Raw genomic sequence first — 16,289 nt, forward strand, 5'->3', positions numbered from 1 at the left:
TTCCATTTTACAATATTTTGTTAGGACTGAGTGCTGTCCCCTTTTTTAAAAGTGAAGTTTGACAATAGAATATTTTCTATCCTCTATATCCTACTGTTAATCTATCATAGAGAGATTTTACGACAAATAAGGGAACTGTAACTATTGTAGGGAGGAACCATGCAGGACAGGAGACATTTCTTTTTCATGATTTAAATTCGAGCATGCGCAGTTGCAGAGAATTCGGACTTAGCCCAGTGCGCAACGACTCCATTCCACAGTACCCAGACTACTCTGTCAACCTCATCTTCTTACCTTGGGCATCTCTGACTTGTGCATTTGGCTTTACAAGACAATGAGCGGGGATCACGGTGAAAGAGACTCGCAGGTAGTGTTATTATGCTGAACGAGATGTAGGTAGCTGGTTATTTGCATTATGTGACAGTTGGTTTGGTTGACTAGATAATGATAAAATTACATTTAATGTGATAGCCTATCGATTGTATCCATGCAATGTTAACAAGTTGCATTAGTTGTCTTTCAAGTAGCAACTTTGTTATAAATAATACAAGTAATCGCTGGGCTTTGTGTAGAATTTCTCATATTTTCATGTATGAAACTTGACATTCTCCTTTCTACCGGCATTCAGAAAATATAAACATTAATTTAATATATTTTTAAAATTTTGCAGGTCAATTCTGGGTCTCGAGCCAATGGTAAGTTGATTTTAACGTCAAAAAAAATATTGATCATGGTTTTGCTTGTGATCAAGTCCCAATCTTCATTCGTCTACTCCTGTTAGTTTTTAAAGGACAGAAATGGCGTCCCAGAGACTAAGTCCCTTCTCCTCCACTCTCTTGTGTCTATTGTTCAAAAAGAGGGCCTCAAAATTACCCTTTCGGTATATAATATTGCGATCTGAGGGGAAATTCTGGCAGCGCTTTACATCGTGTTTCTCAAATAGATCATTGTTTGTTTATGTTGTGGTGCAACAATGTATAATTTTTGAGCCGAAAGTAGTGAAATGGGGGTTTAGGACTTAGTCTCTGCGCCATTTTCTTTTTCTCTGTCTAGCAGCCAGTGCGCCGAGCACTGATAGAACAGTTGGCCGTGATATGGAGGCCAGAGCTGGGAGTTCATCGGCCTCTCCCACCCCATGGCTCCTGGTGCAATCGCTGCAGACATTACTGCCACATTTCATCTGTCAAAGATAGTTGCTTTATTACAAATATGTTTTAAATGTTGTTCTAGCTTGTTGCATTTGTTAGTCAACTTTGGGCATGGTTTTTAGAAATTATACTGGAATTCTGCCAGCACAATAATACTGTAATAACATATATTTAAAAAGGGGGGAGGGGGGAATCAAGTGCACACACCTTTGACAACTCAACATTTCATTAGTTTTATAATTACACAGTCATGGAAATGGGACAGAGATATAATAGTGGGAGCATATTATTGTTTCCTATGACAATAACCCCCTACCCGTTATTTAACTGCCATGACAGAGGGACGCCACAAGGTGACGTTCAAGCTCAAGACTGACAGTTATATGGGCCCACCCTGTGACAAAGCCACCACTAATTGGAAGTTTTTCCCACTTTTGTTCAGGGGGATTTAAAAAAAAAAGACAATCACCCAAAGGAGATGGCCCAAATTTAATTTATTGAGGAATCATAGACTGTCTCAAATTATAACCTGTTATTCTTAATCTAGTTCACTACTTCTCACCAGCGTCACAGACTATTGTGCACCACTAGAGGAAAAGGGTACCCTATCATTTAAGACAGGGGTATTCAACCTGGGGTCTGCGGACCCCTACGAGTTCGCCATGGTACTGCAGAGGGTCTGCGAAAATAATTGTTTAAAAATAAATAATGTTTTCATGAATATCGCTTGCAACAACAGAATAAATACATTTTGAATTACAAACCTACAGTCAACTTTTGTTTCTCTACTCCTAATATTGAGCTAATTACACTCACTGGAGTATCTGACATAGGCTTTGAAAAAACACCCGCATTTAAAAAGTGCTGCTGGTAAACTTTCTTGACTTGTACACTTCCTCTTCCAATTATAATGTGGGAAGGTCAAAACAATTAACTATTATTTGTACATTTTTGATTTCTTGTTGCCATTATAATTTACTTCATGATAAGACATATGATTGGGGTCCCTGGGTCGACTGTTTGCCTGGGCCAGGGGTCAAGAAAAGGTTGAAGACCTCTGATTTAAGATTTTACCTTTGACAGTGATGTAGTGGTAAAAACATGGTGGGTAAAATGCTGATTGCAAGACTGGATTACAGAAGTAACGCTCCCTATACTTTCAATACATTTTTCTGCAAGAGGTGTGTAAACGCTCACCCAAAATAAATAAAAAAGCTGCGTAAACAATGTTGTATGCGTTTACCCTCCCCTACACCACTGACCTTAGTTCTAGGGTTACATGTGAGTTCAACGTGATGTTACTGTCAACAGAGAACATGCAGGCGTGTGTGTGGGTGGTTCAGGTCTAGATGTTTGGGGAGCGTGTTGAGACAGGGCAGCAGCAGTATGGATCTCTCATGTTTTGGTCTAATAACAGAGATATGCAGCCTCCATTGTGGGAGAGTAGACCCACCTAGATGTCTGAACCTCCCTCCTATCCCCACTCTCCTGGACCCACTTTTTTTTCTCTTTGACACTCCCCCTGGGATCTAATTTTGAGTTTAGACAGGTAGGGATAGATATGCAAGGGTGGTTTTGACTTTCAATTACCCAGTCCTGTTTCCGTACTTGATTTTACAGGTCATACTTCACATTAAATGGTACAATACCGTTTAAGCTTTTAATTGTGGTGTAATTACAAAGTAATGACACAGTAACTTAATAATCCAGCCAACTAATTTGAAAGAAAATGTGGCACTAAAGAGGCTGGGTTAGGGTCTGTTTGATGTTTAATATTAAACACCCTTGCGGTATGAGAAGTGATTCTATTTGTTGAACCTGCTGTTTGTATTCATTACTATGTGACGCTGAAGACATTAGCTTATCCTTACACTGTGCCACCGAGGGCCACAAAATGCTCAGATTACACTGTGCTGTTACAGTTCCTATTGTCTGGGGGATCTCTACTAAACAAGTCAATCTCTAACTTTGTCCCAGACACTCACAAACACAAGGACAAGCACAAAGAACACAGGCGCAAAGAACACAAGAAAGACAAGGAGAGAGATAAAGCCAAGCACAGCAACAGGTATGTTCCCTCTCCCCTCCTCTCTTTGTCTCTCTCTCTTTCTTTCCGTTCGCTAGTCATCTCCATCCTGCTGAGGGTTTCTCAGAAGTAGTTCCGTCTTGTTCTCCATCTCTCATTCTTTCTCATTTCCCTTTTCATTTGGTCTGAGAGAGAGTTCTGAGTATACTGCCATTGCTGACCATAACTTTGTGTTGTACAAGACCATAAGACAACACCACATTACATCATTCAACAGGATATCTTCATTTACTATGCTGCACCTATGCTGTCTCTGTGCTGTTGTACTGTACCTTCAGAACAGTGGCGGTCGGGGCCATTTAAGATGGGGGAGGACATTTTTGTTTTATGAGCATGGCCTTATTACAGCATATTGGATGACTATCATTCATATTCCATTCACCCTGCTCAGTGTAACATCGATAAGTTTAGGCTACTACATGATACTCCAATTTTCCCTATATTCATCATGAGGTTGCTACAACCTAGCCTATGGATGAAAATGTACAACATAGGTGCACAGGTCCATTTATTTTTGAGTAATCAAGGTGACAGACATTGACACATTCAATACTGCCTTGCACACTCTTGCCTGCATCTAGCTGATCTAGGGTGTAATCATTAGTCCAACAGTTCCAAACAAAAGTTTCTATTGTACAAATTCAGGTATGTTTATCCCCGTTTTGTTCCATTTGAGAAACGTTTTTCAACAGAATCGGCAGAATGAATACGCCCCTGATCACACGCAAACACGGTTTACTTTCATAGCTGCCACATACAAACAGCATGATCCCTTTGATTGTTGTATAATTTCTTATCGCATCTATGCTCTCTCTTCCTCTCACCTTTTCCCTTCGGTTGTGGACGTCAGTGCCCTTCACATCACCAGTCTGTGACAAGGCACAAAAAAAAAATCACAAGCCAAACCTTCATGAATGCTAGCCACTACACACAACCTACATAATAGTCACCATATTAGCTAATGACATAATCAACATAGCTACTAGAACTAACCCACTACAATCACGCAGTACAGTATACAGCAAGCAGTTTAGCAGTTACACCATCGGGCCCCAATGGCAATACATTTATAAAATCAAAAGCTTACCTTGAATTGGAAGAGTTCCAGTGTTGGATAGTCATAGCCAGCTAGCTAACATAGCATCCCTATCTGTTTGAGCCAGGTGTTTGAGTAGACTAAACTAGCTAGAAGGGAAAGGGGGATACCTAGTCAGTTATACAACTGAATGCATTCAACTGAAATGTGTCTTCAGAGAGGTGGCTGCGGTGGCTGCCTTAATCAACATCCACGTCATCGGCGCCCGGGGAACAGTGGGTTAACTGCCTTGCTCAGGAGCAGAACGACATATTTTTATCTTGTCAGCTCGGGGATTCGATCCAGCAACCTTTCAGTTACAGGCCCAACACCCCTACCCGCAGGCTATTTTGAGATGCATTGGTTAGCTAAGTAAGTGAAAGTGGGGGATAAAATACAATGAAATATGGCTACTTTAGGTAGTTGCTTCTCCTTAATTTTTTAAGAATTGAATTAGTTCAAAACTGTTCAGTGATTGTCTTTCTCTCTCTTTGAGTCAACTACTCACCACATTGTATGCACTGCAGTGCTAACTAGCTGTAGCTTATGCTTTCAGTACTAGATTCATTCTCTGATCCCTTGATTCGGTGGAAAAGATGTCATTTTATGCTGCAAGTGCTCTGATAGGTTGGAGGACGTCCTCTGGAAGTTGTCATAATCAAATCAAATGTATTTATATAGCCCTTCTTACATCAGCTGACATCTCAAAGTGCTGTACAGAAACCCAGCCTAAAACCCCAAACAGCAAGCAATGAAGGTGTAGAAGCACGGTGGCTAGGAAAAACTCCCTAGAAAGGCCAAAACCTAGGAAGAAACCTAGAGAGGAACCAGGCTATGAGGGGTGGCCAGTCCTCTTCTGGCTGTGCCGGGTGGAGATTATAACAGAACATGGCCAAGATGTTCAACTGTTCATAAATGACCAGCGTGGTCAAATAATAATAATAATAATTACTGTGTAAGTCTATGGAAGAGGGTCAGAACCACAAGCCTCATAGGTTTTGTATTGAAGTCAAAACGGAAACTTGCTGTCCTCTGGCTACACCATGGTGCTACCCTAGAGAGTGCTGTTGAAACTCTGGCTACACCATGGTGCTACCCTAGAGAGTGCTGTTGAAACTCTGGCTACACCATGGTGCTACCCTAGAGAGTGCTGTTGAAACTCTGGCTACACCATGGTGCTACCCTAGTGAGTGCTGTTGAAACTCTGGCTACACCATGGTGCTACCCTAGAGAGTGCTGTTGAGGCTACTTTAGACGTTTGTCGTGTCTTTGGCATCATTAAACTGAAGATTCATCTTTATCAAATGACTGTAATTATTATTACGCGATTAAACTGATTAATCATGTAACTGTAATTAACTAGGAAGTCGGGGCACCAAGGAAAATGTTCAGATTACAAAGTTATAATTTTCCTAATATAACTTTTCAGATATATTCATATCTGATCAATAGTCTTCTGATTAATGAATTCTTCTTTACCACACATTAGTCTCATTCCAAATGTCGTAAATTGTTGGTTATCTGCACGAACCCAGTCTTCACTATGAGTCATCCATACATCAATTATCTTAAATCATTTATTTATTAACTAACTAAACAATCACAGAAGTGCACACACAAACAAACAAAGTAAATATGGTTACAAGGGAATGTGCCCTAGTGGGCTAAACCGGCATGGCGGCTTGTTCGACAAAAGGGGAGTGGGAGTCAGCTGAGAAGTCACTCCAGAGTTGATAATTATATAATATAACAATTGAAATGCTAATCCTTTGCACATGAACACTCACTCATTCGGGAACAATTGCAATCAATATATATATTTATGCTCAGTGCGTCGTCGGGATCTCTGTTGAAAAGTTAGTTTCTGTTGGAGAGTGTCCGTCCTCTCTCTCTCTCTCTCTCTCTCTCTCTCTCTCTCTCTCTCTCTCTCTCTCTCTCTCTCTCTCTCTCTCTCTCTCTCTCTCTCTCTCTCTCTCTCTCTCTCTCTCTCTCTCTCTCTCTCTCTCTCTCTCTGTCTTGGTTAGAATGGATAGTTCAGAGTGACATTCATTCATGTCGTTATGGATAGATGTTTCAGGCGGTTGTCGGTCTTCATTTTCAATGATACCGAATTCCTAGCTGCAGACTAGTAATTAATATCAAAGACATGTTCTTATTCTGTCGGTATCGATAGTCTAAGAGTTTAACCACGTGGGATGGTTAAAAGATTCAGCAGTCTGGTCTCAAACCTTGGCCCTCTCGTTATCGAGGTAAGCTGGTCTGCAACCTTTGTCCTCTCGTAATTGAGAGCAACATGGTCTGTTGAGAAATTCTCAAGGTGGGGGTTTTATTCGGAATTGCAGAAAAGAGCCTGTCCCAGGATGCCCGACCATAATTGTGCTCATGGGCGGTCCTCTGATTTTGTTCAACTCCAAAGAGAATTGGAGTTTCCTTCATTAAACAGTCCAAAATCACATTACACAATTTCACAAACAGTATCATCCACACTCATTCATCTTATGCAACAATTAGATGTAAACCTCATATCTGAGGCTATTATATAAACAGCGTTATGGTAATGTGGCCGTTTTGTCTTCCACGAGTTTCACAAAATTGTAACAAACGGACCAGTTCGTAGCTGGATTCTTCACCGATCTTTTATTACCTTCTCCAGAACATAAATGTTATTCGGTTCTCCAGTTCTGTGAGGTGGAAGAAATTCCTTTGTTCTCTCTATGAAACTGTACTCTCTATACTGTGGCCATGAGGAGATAATCTCCTCCAGGAATGTACGACCTCTCTCTGACCACAGCAGCCTGGGTGTAGGAGACAGGGAGAGGGGGATGGGGCTTGCTGTACCCAAAGATGACACCTTCATTGCAAAACAGTGTGTTTTATTCAATTATTTGGTGACGTGAATGTATTTCGTATAGTTTTAAAAAGGATAACTTTCTATTTTTCTTAAATTCACTGGGGGGGGGGGGGGGTTTCTCCCCTTTCTCCTCTGAGGAGCCTCCACTGGTTCAGAAACTATTCACACCCCTTGACTTTTTCCACATTATGTTGAGTGACAGCCTGAAATTAAATTGATTTTTTTAAGATTGTGTGTCACTGAACAAACAGTACTCAAAGTACTAAATAATATAATTAATTTAATCCATGCTCGAAAGAATACTAAAAGTGAAAGTGCAAGGTGCTAAATAAATTAAAAGGGGGCAGAGCATACGGTTCAGCCTTATGTCTTCATCAGTGCTGATGTGCAAAACGACAAAAGGAATACCTATGTGAGAATGCTGTTCATTAACTACAGCTTAGCGTTCAACACCATAGTGCCCACGAAGCTCATCACTAAGCTAAGGACCCTGGGACTAAACACCTCCCTCTGCAACTGGATCCTGGACTTCCTGACGGGCCGCCCCCATGTGGTAAGAGTAGGCAACAACTGCCATGCTGATTCTCAACACGGGGGCTCCTCAGGGGTGGGTGCTTAGTCCCTTCCTGTACTCCTTGTTCACCCACGACTGCGTGGCCAAGCACGACTCCAACACCATCATTAAGTTTGCCGACAACACAATGCTAGTAGGCCTGATCACCTATAACGATGAGACAGCCTATAGGGAGGAGGTCAGAGACCTGGCAGTGTGGTATTGTATTTTTTCAAGCATGGATTAAATTAATTATATTATTTTTCCATCTCTGCCTCCTTGGGTTATTCCTTTTTGTGGTTTTGAGTGTGAGTATTTTTTTTTAACTCTACATATATATTCTCTCCCACGCACCTGCCTTCTTTCATTATAGCCTGAGCACAAACCCTCTTAATGGGTTTCTTCTGAGTCACTGATCTACACTTGTTATGGCAGTGACTGCCCCATCTCTACCCCACACATACATTTAACTGTAAGGTCCCTCAATTGAATAGTGAATTTCAAGCACAGGTTCAATCACAAAGACCAGGGAGGTTTTTCAATGCCTCGCAAAGAAGGGCACCGATTAGTAGATGTGTAAAAATAAAAAAAGCAGATGCTGAATATCCCTTTGAGCGGTGAAGTTATTCATTCAGCTTTGGGTGGTGTATCAATACACCCAGTCACTACATAGATAGAGGCGTCTTTCCTAACTCAGAGAGGAAGGACACTGCTCAGGGATTTCACCATGAGCCAATGGTGATTTTTAAACACAGAGTTTAATGGTTGTGATATGAGAAAACTGAGGATGGATCAACGACATTGTAGTTACTCCACAATACTAACCTAAATGAAAGAATGAAAAGAAGGAAGCCTGTACAGAATAAAAATATTCCAAAACATGCATCCTGTTTGCAAGAAGGCACTTAATAAGTAATACTGCAAAATATATAGCAAAGCAATTAACTTTTTGCCCTGAATACTAAGCGTTATGTTTGGGGCAAATCCAAAACAATACATCACTGAGTGCCAGTCTTCATATTTTCAAGCATGGTGGTGGCTGCATCATGTTATGGGTATGCTTGTCATCGGAAAGGACTATGGAGTTTTGGGGGGGATATAAGCACAGTCAAAATCCTAGAGGAAAACCTGGTTCAGTCTGCTTTCCAACAGACTGGGAGACTAATTCATCTTTCAGCAGGACAATAACCTAAAACACCAGGCCAAATCTACACTGGAGTTGCTTACCAATATGACATTGAATGTTACTGACGTAGTTACAGTTTTTACTTAAATCGTCATGAAAATCTATGGGAAGACTTGAAAATGGCAGTCTAACAATGATCAACAATCAACTTGACAGAGCTTGAAGAATTTTACAAAGAATAATGGACAAATATTGAACAATCCATGTTGACAAAGCTCTTAGAGACTTACCCAAAAATACTCACAGCTGTAATTACCACCAAAGGTGCGTCTGCAAAGTATTGACTCAGGGGTGTGAATCCTAATATAAATTATACATTTCTGTATTTAATGTATTTAAATTTGCTAACATTTCTAAAAACATGTTTTCACTTTGTCATTATGGGGTATTGTGTGTAGATAGATTGGTGATATTTAATTCAGATGGGTGATATTTAATACTTCCTGAAGGTACTGTATGTCTTCTACCTAGTTCTCTAGGACATCAATGCATGATTTTCATGCACAGAAATGACTTTCTCACTCTCCCTCTTTCCCTACCCATTCTTTATCTTTCTCCCTTTCTCTCTACCCCCCTCTCTCTCTCTCTCCCTCTCTCTACCCCCCGCCCTCTCTCTACCGCCTCTCTCTCTCTCTCTCTCTCTTGCTCCCTCTCTCTACCCCCCCTCCTCTCTCCCTCTCTCTACCCCTGCCCTCTCTCTACCGCCTCTCTCTCTCTCTCTCTCTCTACCCCCCCCTCTCTCTCTCTATCCCCCTCTCTCTCTCTCTCCCTCTCTCTACCCCCTCTCTCACGACTTCTCTCTCTACCCCCTCTCTCTCCCCCCCCCTCTCTCACGACCCCTCTCTCTCTCTCGCTCTCTGCTAACATCCATAGGCATGAGTACCCTCTCTGAAACAAAGTGTTCCCACTTGTACTTGTTATGAAAACATTTTTCAATTGGTATTTGGCACAATGTGGGTCTTATGCTTTTGAGGTTATTTCTGGGCAGTAATGCTAGATAAAGAAAATCATGCTTTTCAGAGTTTTTGAGGATAACTGGGATTCGTGTATTTATTTAGCTCATATGTGTCTATGTAAGTTCACTGAGAACACATTATAATTTATAGCAAATACCTTGGGAAATTTGTCAGAGAGAGAGTTTGAATGTTGTCTATGGCTAAGAATGGCTGTGGTTTCAGTCAGGAACACTGTGTGCAAGTGACGCGTTTCATACGTCGTACTTCCTAGTTCATGTCTCTGGTCTTTTGAATGGGCTTGAGGATTATATAATACAATTCATGAAAACGTGGTCAAATAAGATATGGTGCATTCAGAATGTATTCGGACCCCTTGACTTTTTCTATATTTTGTTAGGTTACAGCCTTATTCTTAAGTTGATGAAGTTGTTTTTTCCCCTCATTAATCTACACACAATACCCCATAATGACAAAGCGAATTTATACAACAACAAAAAAATACTACATATTTACATAATTTCTAACCCTTTGCTATGAGACTCGAAATTAAGCTCAGGTGCATCCTGTTTCCATAGATAGTCCTTGAGATGTTTCTACAACTTGATTGGAGTCCACCTGTGGTAAATTCAATTGATTGGACACACACCTGTCAATATAAATCAAATCAAATGTATTTATATAGCCCTTCGTACATAATATAAGGTCCCACAGTTGACAGTGCAGGTCAGAGCAAAAACCAAGCCACGAGGTCCAAGGAATTGTCCTGAGAGGTCTAAGATAGGATTGTGTTGAGGCACAGATCTGGGGAAGGGTACCAAAACAATTCTGCAGCATTGAAGGTCCCCAAGAACACAGTGGCCTCCATCCTCCATCATGCTTAAATTGAAGCAGTTTGTTACCACCTAGACTCTTCCTAGAGCTGGATGCCCGGCCAAACTGAGCAATCGGGGGAGAAGGGCCTTGGTCATGGAGGTGACCAAGAACCCGATGATCACACTGACAGAGTTCCTCTGTGGAGATAGGAGAACCTTCCTGAAGGACAGCAATCTCTGCAGCAGTCCACCAATCAGGCCTTTACGGTAGAGTGGCCAAAACGGAAGCCACTACTCAGTAAAAGCCAAATGACAGCCCACTTGGAGTTTGCCAAAAGGCACCTAAAGAACTCTCAGACCATGAGAAACAAGATTCTCTGGTTTGATGAAACCAAGATTGAGCTCTTTGGCCTGAATGCTAAGCATCACATCTGGAGGAAACCTGGCACCATCCCTACGGTGAAGCATGGTGGTAGTCTGGACCAAGGGAAAGATGATCGGAGCATAGGACAAAGAGATCCTTGATGAAAACCTGATCGAACATCTCTGGAGAGACCTGAAAATAGATGTGCAGTGATGCTCCCCATCTAACCTGACAGAGGTTGAGAGAATCTGCAATTAAGAATGGGAGAAACTCCCCAAATACAGGTGTGCCAAGCTTGTAGCATCATATCCAACAAGACTCGAGGTTGTAATCGCTGCCAAAGGTGCTTCAACAAAGTACTGAGTAAAGGGTCTGAATACTTATGTAAATGTGATATTCACATTTTTTACTTTTAATACATTTGCAAATTTAAAAAACTGTTTTTGCTTTGTCATTATGGGGTATTGTGTGTAGATTGATGAGGGGGAAAAAAAACAATTTAATTCATTTTAGAATAACACGGAAGCCAAACCGGCTGCGCGCGTGCACCATCGTGCGCCATCGTGCATAAATGTATTTTGTCACCCCGTGATCATAACACGCAGGTTAAAATATCAAAACAAACTCTGAATCAATGACATTCATTTGGGGACAGGTCGAAAAGCATTACACATTTATGGCAATTTAGCTAGTTAATGTGCACTTGCTAGCTAATTTATCCCATTTAGTTAACTTGCTGTTGCTAGCGAATTTGTCCTGGGATATAAACATTGAGTTGTTATTTTACCTGAACTGCACAAGGTTCTCTACTCCGACAATTAATCCACACATAAAATGGCCAACTGAATCGTTTCAAGTCATCTCTCCTCCTTCCAGGATTTTTCATCTTTGAACTTATATGGTGATTGGCATCTAAACTTTCATAGTATTACTACACCGACCGGCAACACAGATCGTCTTTCAATCACCCACGTGGGTATAACCAATGAGGAGATGGCACGTGGGTACCTGCTTCTATAACCAATGAGGAGATGGCACGTGGTTACCTGCTTCTATAAACCAATGAGGAGATGGCACGTGGGTACCTGCTTCTATAAACCAATGAGGAGATGGCACGTGGGTACTTGCCTCTATAAACCAATGAGGAGATGGCACGTGGGTACCTGCTTCTATAAACCAATGAGGAGATGGCACGTGGGTACCTGCTTCTATAAACCAATGAGGAGATGGCACGTGGGTACTTGCCTCTATAAACCAATGAGGAGATGGCACGTGGGTACTTGCCTCTATAAACCAATGAGGAGATGGCATGTGGGTACCTGCTTCTATAAACCAATGAGGAGATGGCATGTGGGTACCTGCTTCTATAAACCAATGAGGAGATGGGAGAGGCAGGACTTCCAGTGTGATCTGCATCAGAAATAGAAAGGAGTTCTATTTTAGCCCTTGGCATCGCAGATGCTCGTTGGCGTGCGCGAGCAGTGGGGGCAATAATTGAATAACATGGATTTCTAAAAAAGAATTGCGACGTGTCTGGTCTGGTCAGCATGTAAGGCTGTAATGTAACAAAATGTGAAAAAGTCAAGGGGTCTGAACACTTTCCAAATGCACCTTATATCAATAAATTATATCAAATGTCTTTCATGAAGTTTTTGCGCAGAAGTCTGTTTTTTTGCCATTGAAGACCATTCAAAAAGCCTACATAAGTTCAAAACCTACAGGACTGCTTGCCGCGTCAATTGCGTAGTCTATTCAGTGAAACAGAAAGCTGTAGACAAAACAATCTAAGTCTTTATTAAGTTGACTTCTCCTTGTCCTGTTCATCTGTGTTCATCCAGGTTGTGTGTTCTGTATTCAAGTCTGTATTCAATATTGGAGCTCTCTGTGGCCTGAATAATTTGTGTTTGTGTAGCTTTCCTGTGTCTGACCCCTGTCCATTGACCCCTAACTCCTGACCTCTCATGTGTTGTCCATCTCTCAGTGAACACAGGGAGCACTCTGAGAAGAAGCACAGAGACAAGGAGAAGGAGAGGGTGAAGCACAGCGACGGGAGTGTCGACAGGCACAGGGAGAAACAGAAGGAGAAAGACAAAGAGAAGAGAAGGGAGGAAAAGGTTTGTTTTCTCCGTATAGACCAGGGGTATTCAACTCTTACCCTATGAGGTCCGGAGACTCCTGCTTTTCTGTTCTACCTGATCATTAATTACGCCCACCTGGTGTCCCAGGTCTAAATATGTTTGTGATTAGAGGGGAACAATGAAAACATGCAGTGGAACTGGCTTTGAGGTCCATAGTTGAGTTTGATGGGTATAGAGGGTCTATCAGAAAAGGTAGATCTCAGATGTTACAGTGACTCTACTAGTAGACTACAATTCCCAGCCAGTTTGTCTGTTTCTCGTAGGTCAAATCCTCCCATGTTGAAGGCAAGCCCAAGAAGGAGAAAGAAAACGGTCATGCGAGGTAAATGGGAATATAGAATTGACTGTTCTATTTTATTTTTAATTGTAACTACAAGCAGTAGTGTAAACAACTATGGGTGTAGAAGGCAGATACTGTACATTTTAAGAATATCTATGGATTGCACCTTTAACACTGTAATGTGTCCTACAGGGAGATGTGGAACAGTCCCAGCCCTCCTGCCATTAAGAGTGAACCAGAGGAGGACAACGGCTTGTACCCCTCTCCCAAACACAACAAGACTCTGAAGAGAGAGAGAGATGAGGAGGAGTGAGTATCCACAACGTTTTAAGGCTTCTTATTAAATCTTGGTGCAGTATGCCAAGGTTTGTTAGCCCGGCCTGTTGAGCCAATCAGGAAGACAAACAGATTAGAAACTAATACAAAAACACTTAACATTTATGTGTGGATACTCACACATAAGTAGTACGTACGCCTCATGTAAATAGTTAATTCATGCATTTTTTTAATGAAAGTGATCAAATTAAACCTAGGTACATTTTTTTTCATGTTTCATCTGATGGTTGTATTTTGTTCAGATTTGAATACAAGCCCAAAAAGATCAAGACAGAGAATGGCAAGAAGGCAAAGAAGAGAAAACAGGAATATGAAGATGAGGAGGAGGAAGAGGTGAGTTGAGGTTCCCAGATGAAGTTGATTACTCTTTCCTCACCCTTGTTCACACTCGTTTTTGTCTCGTTCAGGACATAAAACCCAAGAAGAAGACAAAAGACAAGAAAGCAGGAGCGGATGGCAAGAAAGCCAAGAAGGAAACAGAGGAGAAGTGGAAATGGTGAGATGTTTGGGAGGATTGGTTGATTCCTACAGATACAATCACTAAATGGTTGTGGGTACTCTAAAAAAACAAAAATCTATAGTCCTTCTACTCTTTACTTGTTATTTTTCTCATACACATTTTATCATCCATCCATTTTAGGTGGGAGGAGGAGAGATCTACTGATGGCTCCAAATGGAAGTTTCTGGAACACAAGGGACCTGTTCTTGCTCCTCCATATGAACCCCTACCTGGCCATGTCAGGTTTTTCTACGATGGTGAGTGAGTCCTTATAGATTCACACTTTATGTTTAGGTGGTTAGATTATATTTTTGATATGATGATATCACCAAGTCTCTCTGAAAGACGAGTCATATTTTATGTGCTCAATCTTTCTATGCCCCCCCAGGTAAGCTCCTGAGACTAAGTGCCCCAGCAGAGGAGGTGGCTACGTTCTTTGCTAAGATGCTGGACCATGAGTACACAACCAAGGAAATGTTTAGGAAGAACTTCTACAAGGACTGGAGAAAGGTAGGTTCATGGCTGGTCTGTTTCCTCTAGGGGAACGTTCAGACAGATATTAGTTGAGTTATGCTCCATGGAATACTGTGTTATACTCGATTGCACCTACTGTTGGCCAAGCATTTTAAAATTCTGGTACTGCAGAATGCATATATGATAAACAGAGAGTAGCAGCAGCGTAAAAGAGGGGTAGGGGTGGGGGGGCACACAATGCAAATAGTCCGGGTAGCCATTTGATTACCTGTTCAGGAGTCTTATGGCTTGGGGGTAAAAACTGTTGAGAAGCCTTTTGGTCCTAAACTTGGCACTCCGGTACCGCTTGCCATGCGGTAGTAGAGAGAACAGTCTATGACTGGTGTGGCTGGGGTCTTTGACAATTTTTAGGGCCTTCCTCTGACACCGCCTGGTGTAGAGGTCCTGGATGGCAGGCAGCTTAGCCCCAGTGATGTTCTAGGCCATACGCACTACCCTCTGTAGTGCCTTGCGGTCGGAGGCAGAGCAATTGCCGTACCAGGCAATGATGCAACCATGCTCTCAATGTTGCAGCTGTAGAACCTTTTGAGGATCTGAGGACCCAAGCCAAATCTTTTTAGTTTCCTGAGGGGGAATAGGCTTTGTCGTGCCCTCTTCCCGACTGTCTTGGTGTGTTTGGACCATTCTAGTTTGTTGTTGATGTGGACACCAAGGAACTTGAAGCTCTCAACCTGCTCCACTACAGCCCCGTTCATGAGAATGTGGGTGTGCTCGGTCCTCCTTTTCCTTTATCTCCCTCACCAACTTCAAACATCAGCTATCTGAGCAGCTAACCGATCGCTGCAGTTGTACATAATCTATTGGTAAATAGCCCACCCATTTTCACCTACCTCATCCCCACAGTTTTTATTTATTTACTTTTCTGCTCTTTTGCACACCAATATCTCTACCTGTACATGATCATTTATCAATCCAGTGTTAATCTGCAATATTGTAATTATTCGCCTACCTCCTCATGCCTTTTGCACACATTGTATATAGACTCCCCTTTTTTTTCTACTGTGTTATTGACTTGTTAATTGTTTACTGCATGTGTAACTCTGTGTTGTCTGTTCACACTGCTATGCTTTATCTTGGCCAGGTCGCAGTTGTAAATGAGAACTTGTTCTCAACTAGCCTACCTGGTTAAATAAAGGTTAAATAAATAAATAAATAAAAATTCCTGTAGTCCACAATCATCTCCCTAGTCTTGGTTACATTGAGGGAGAGGTTGTTATTCTGACACCACCCGGCCAGGTCTCTGACCTCCTCCCTATAGGCTGTCTCGTCCTTGTCGGTGATCAGGCCTACCACTGTTGTGTCGTCTGCAAACTTAATGATGTTGTTGGAGTCGTGCCTGGCCATGCAGTCGTGGGTGAACAGGGAGTACAGGAGGGGACTGAGCACGCACCCCTGGGGAGCTCCTGTGTTGAGGATCAGCGTGGCAGATGCGTTGTTGCCTACCCTCACCACCTGGGGGCGGCCCGTCAGG

At 42.0% G+C, this 16,289-nt stretch overlaps 1 protein-coding gene across 2 annotated transcripts in view; it reads left to right on the forward strand.

Moving 5' to 3' along the window:
• The first annotated feature begins 237 nt into the window (after window positions 1-237).
• Window positions 238-16,289, forward strand: part of LOC135527871 (DNA topoisomerase 1-like) — a 33,605-nt gene continuing 17,553 nt past the window's right edge. For both annotated transcript variants that reach the window (XM_064956497.1, XM_064956498.1), the window contains exons 1-10: window positions 238-367; window positions 671-695; window positions 3,126-3,216; window positions 13,013-13,145; window positions 13,433-13,491; window positions 13,642-13,758; window positions 14,028-14,118; window positions 14,193-14,281; window positions 14,426-14,541; window positions 14,673-14,794. In XM_064956497.1, the coding sequence (XP_064812569.1) occupies window positions 335-367; window positions 671-695; window positions 3,126-3,216; window positions 13,013-13,145; window positions 13,433-13,491; window positions 13,642-13,758; window positions 14,028-14,118; window positions 14,193-14,281; window positions 14,426-14,541; window positions 14,673-14,794 (876 nt within the window). In that variant the 5' untranslated portion in view covers window positions 238-334. The remainder of the gene's footprint in view (window positions 368-670; window positions 696-3,125; window positions 3,217-13,012; window positions 13,146-13,432; window positions 13,492-13,641; window positions 13,759-14,027; window positions 14,119-14,192; window positions 14,282-14,425; window positions 14,542-14,672; window positions 14,795-16,289) is intronic.

The sequence above is a fragment of the Oncorhynchus masou genome, chromosome 33, assembly GCF_036934945.1.
Source record: "Oncorhynchus masou masou isolate Uvic2021 chromosome 33, UVic_Omas_1.1, whole genome shotgun sequence".
NCBI lineage: Eukaryota > Metazoa > Chordata > Actinopteri > Salmoniformes > Salmonidae > Oncorhynchus > Oncorhynchus masou.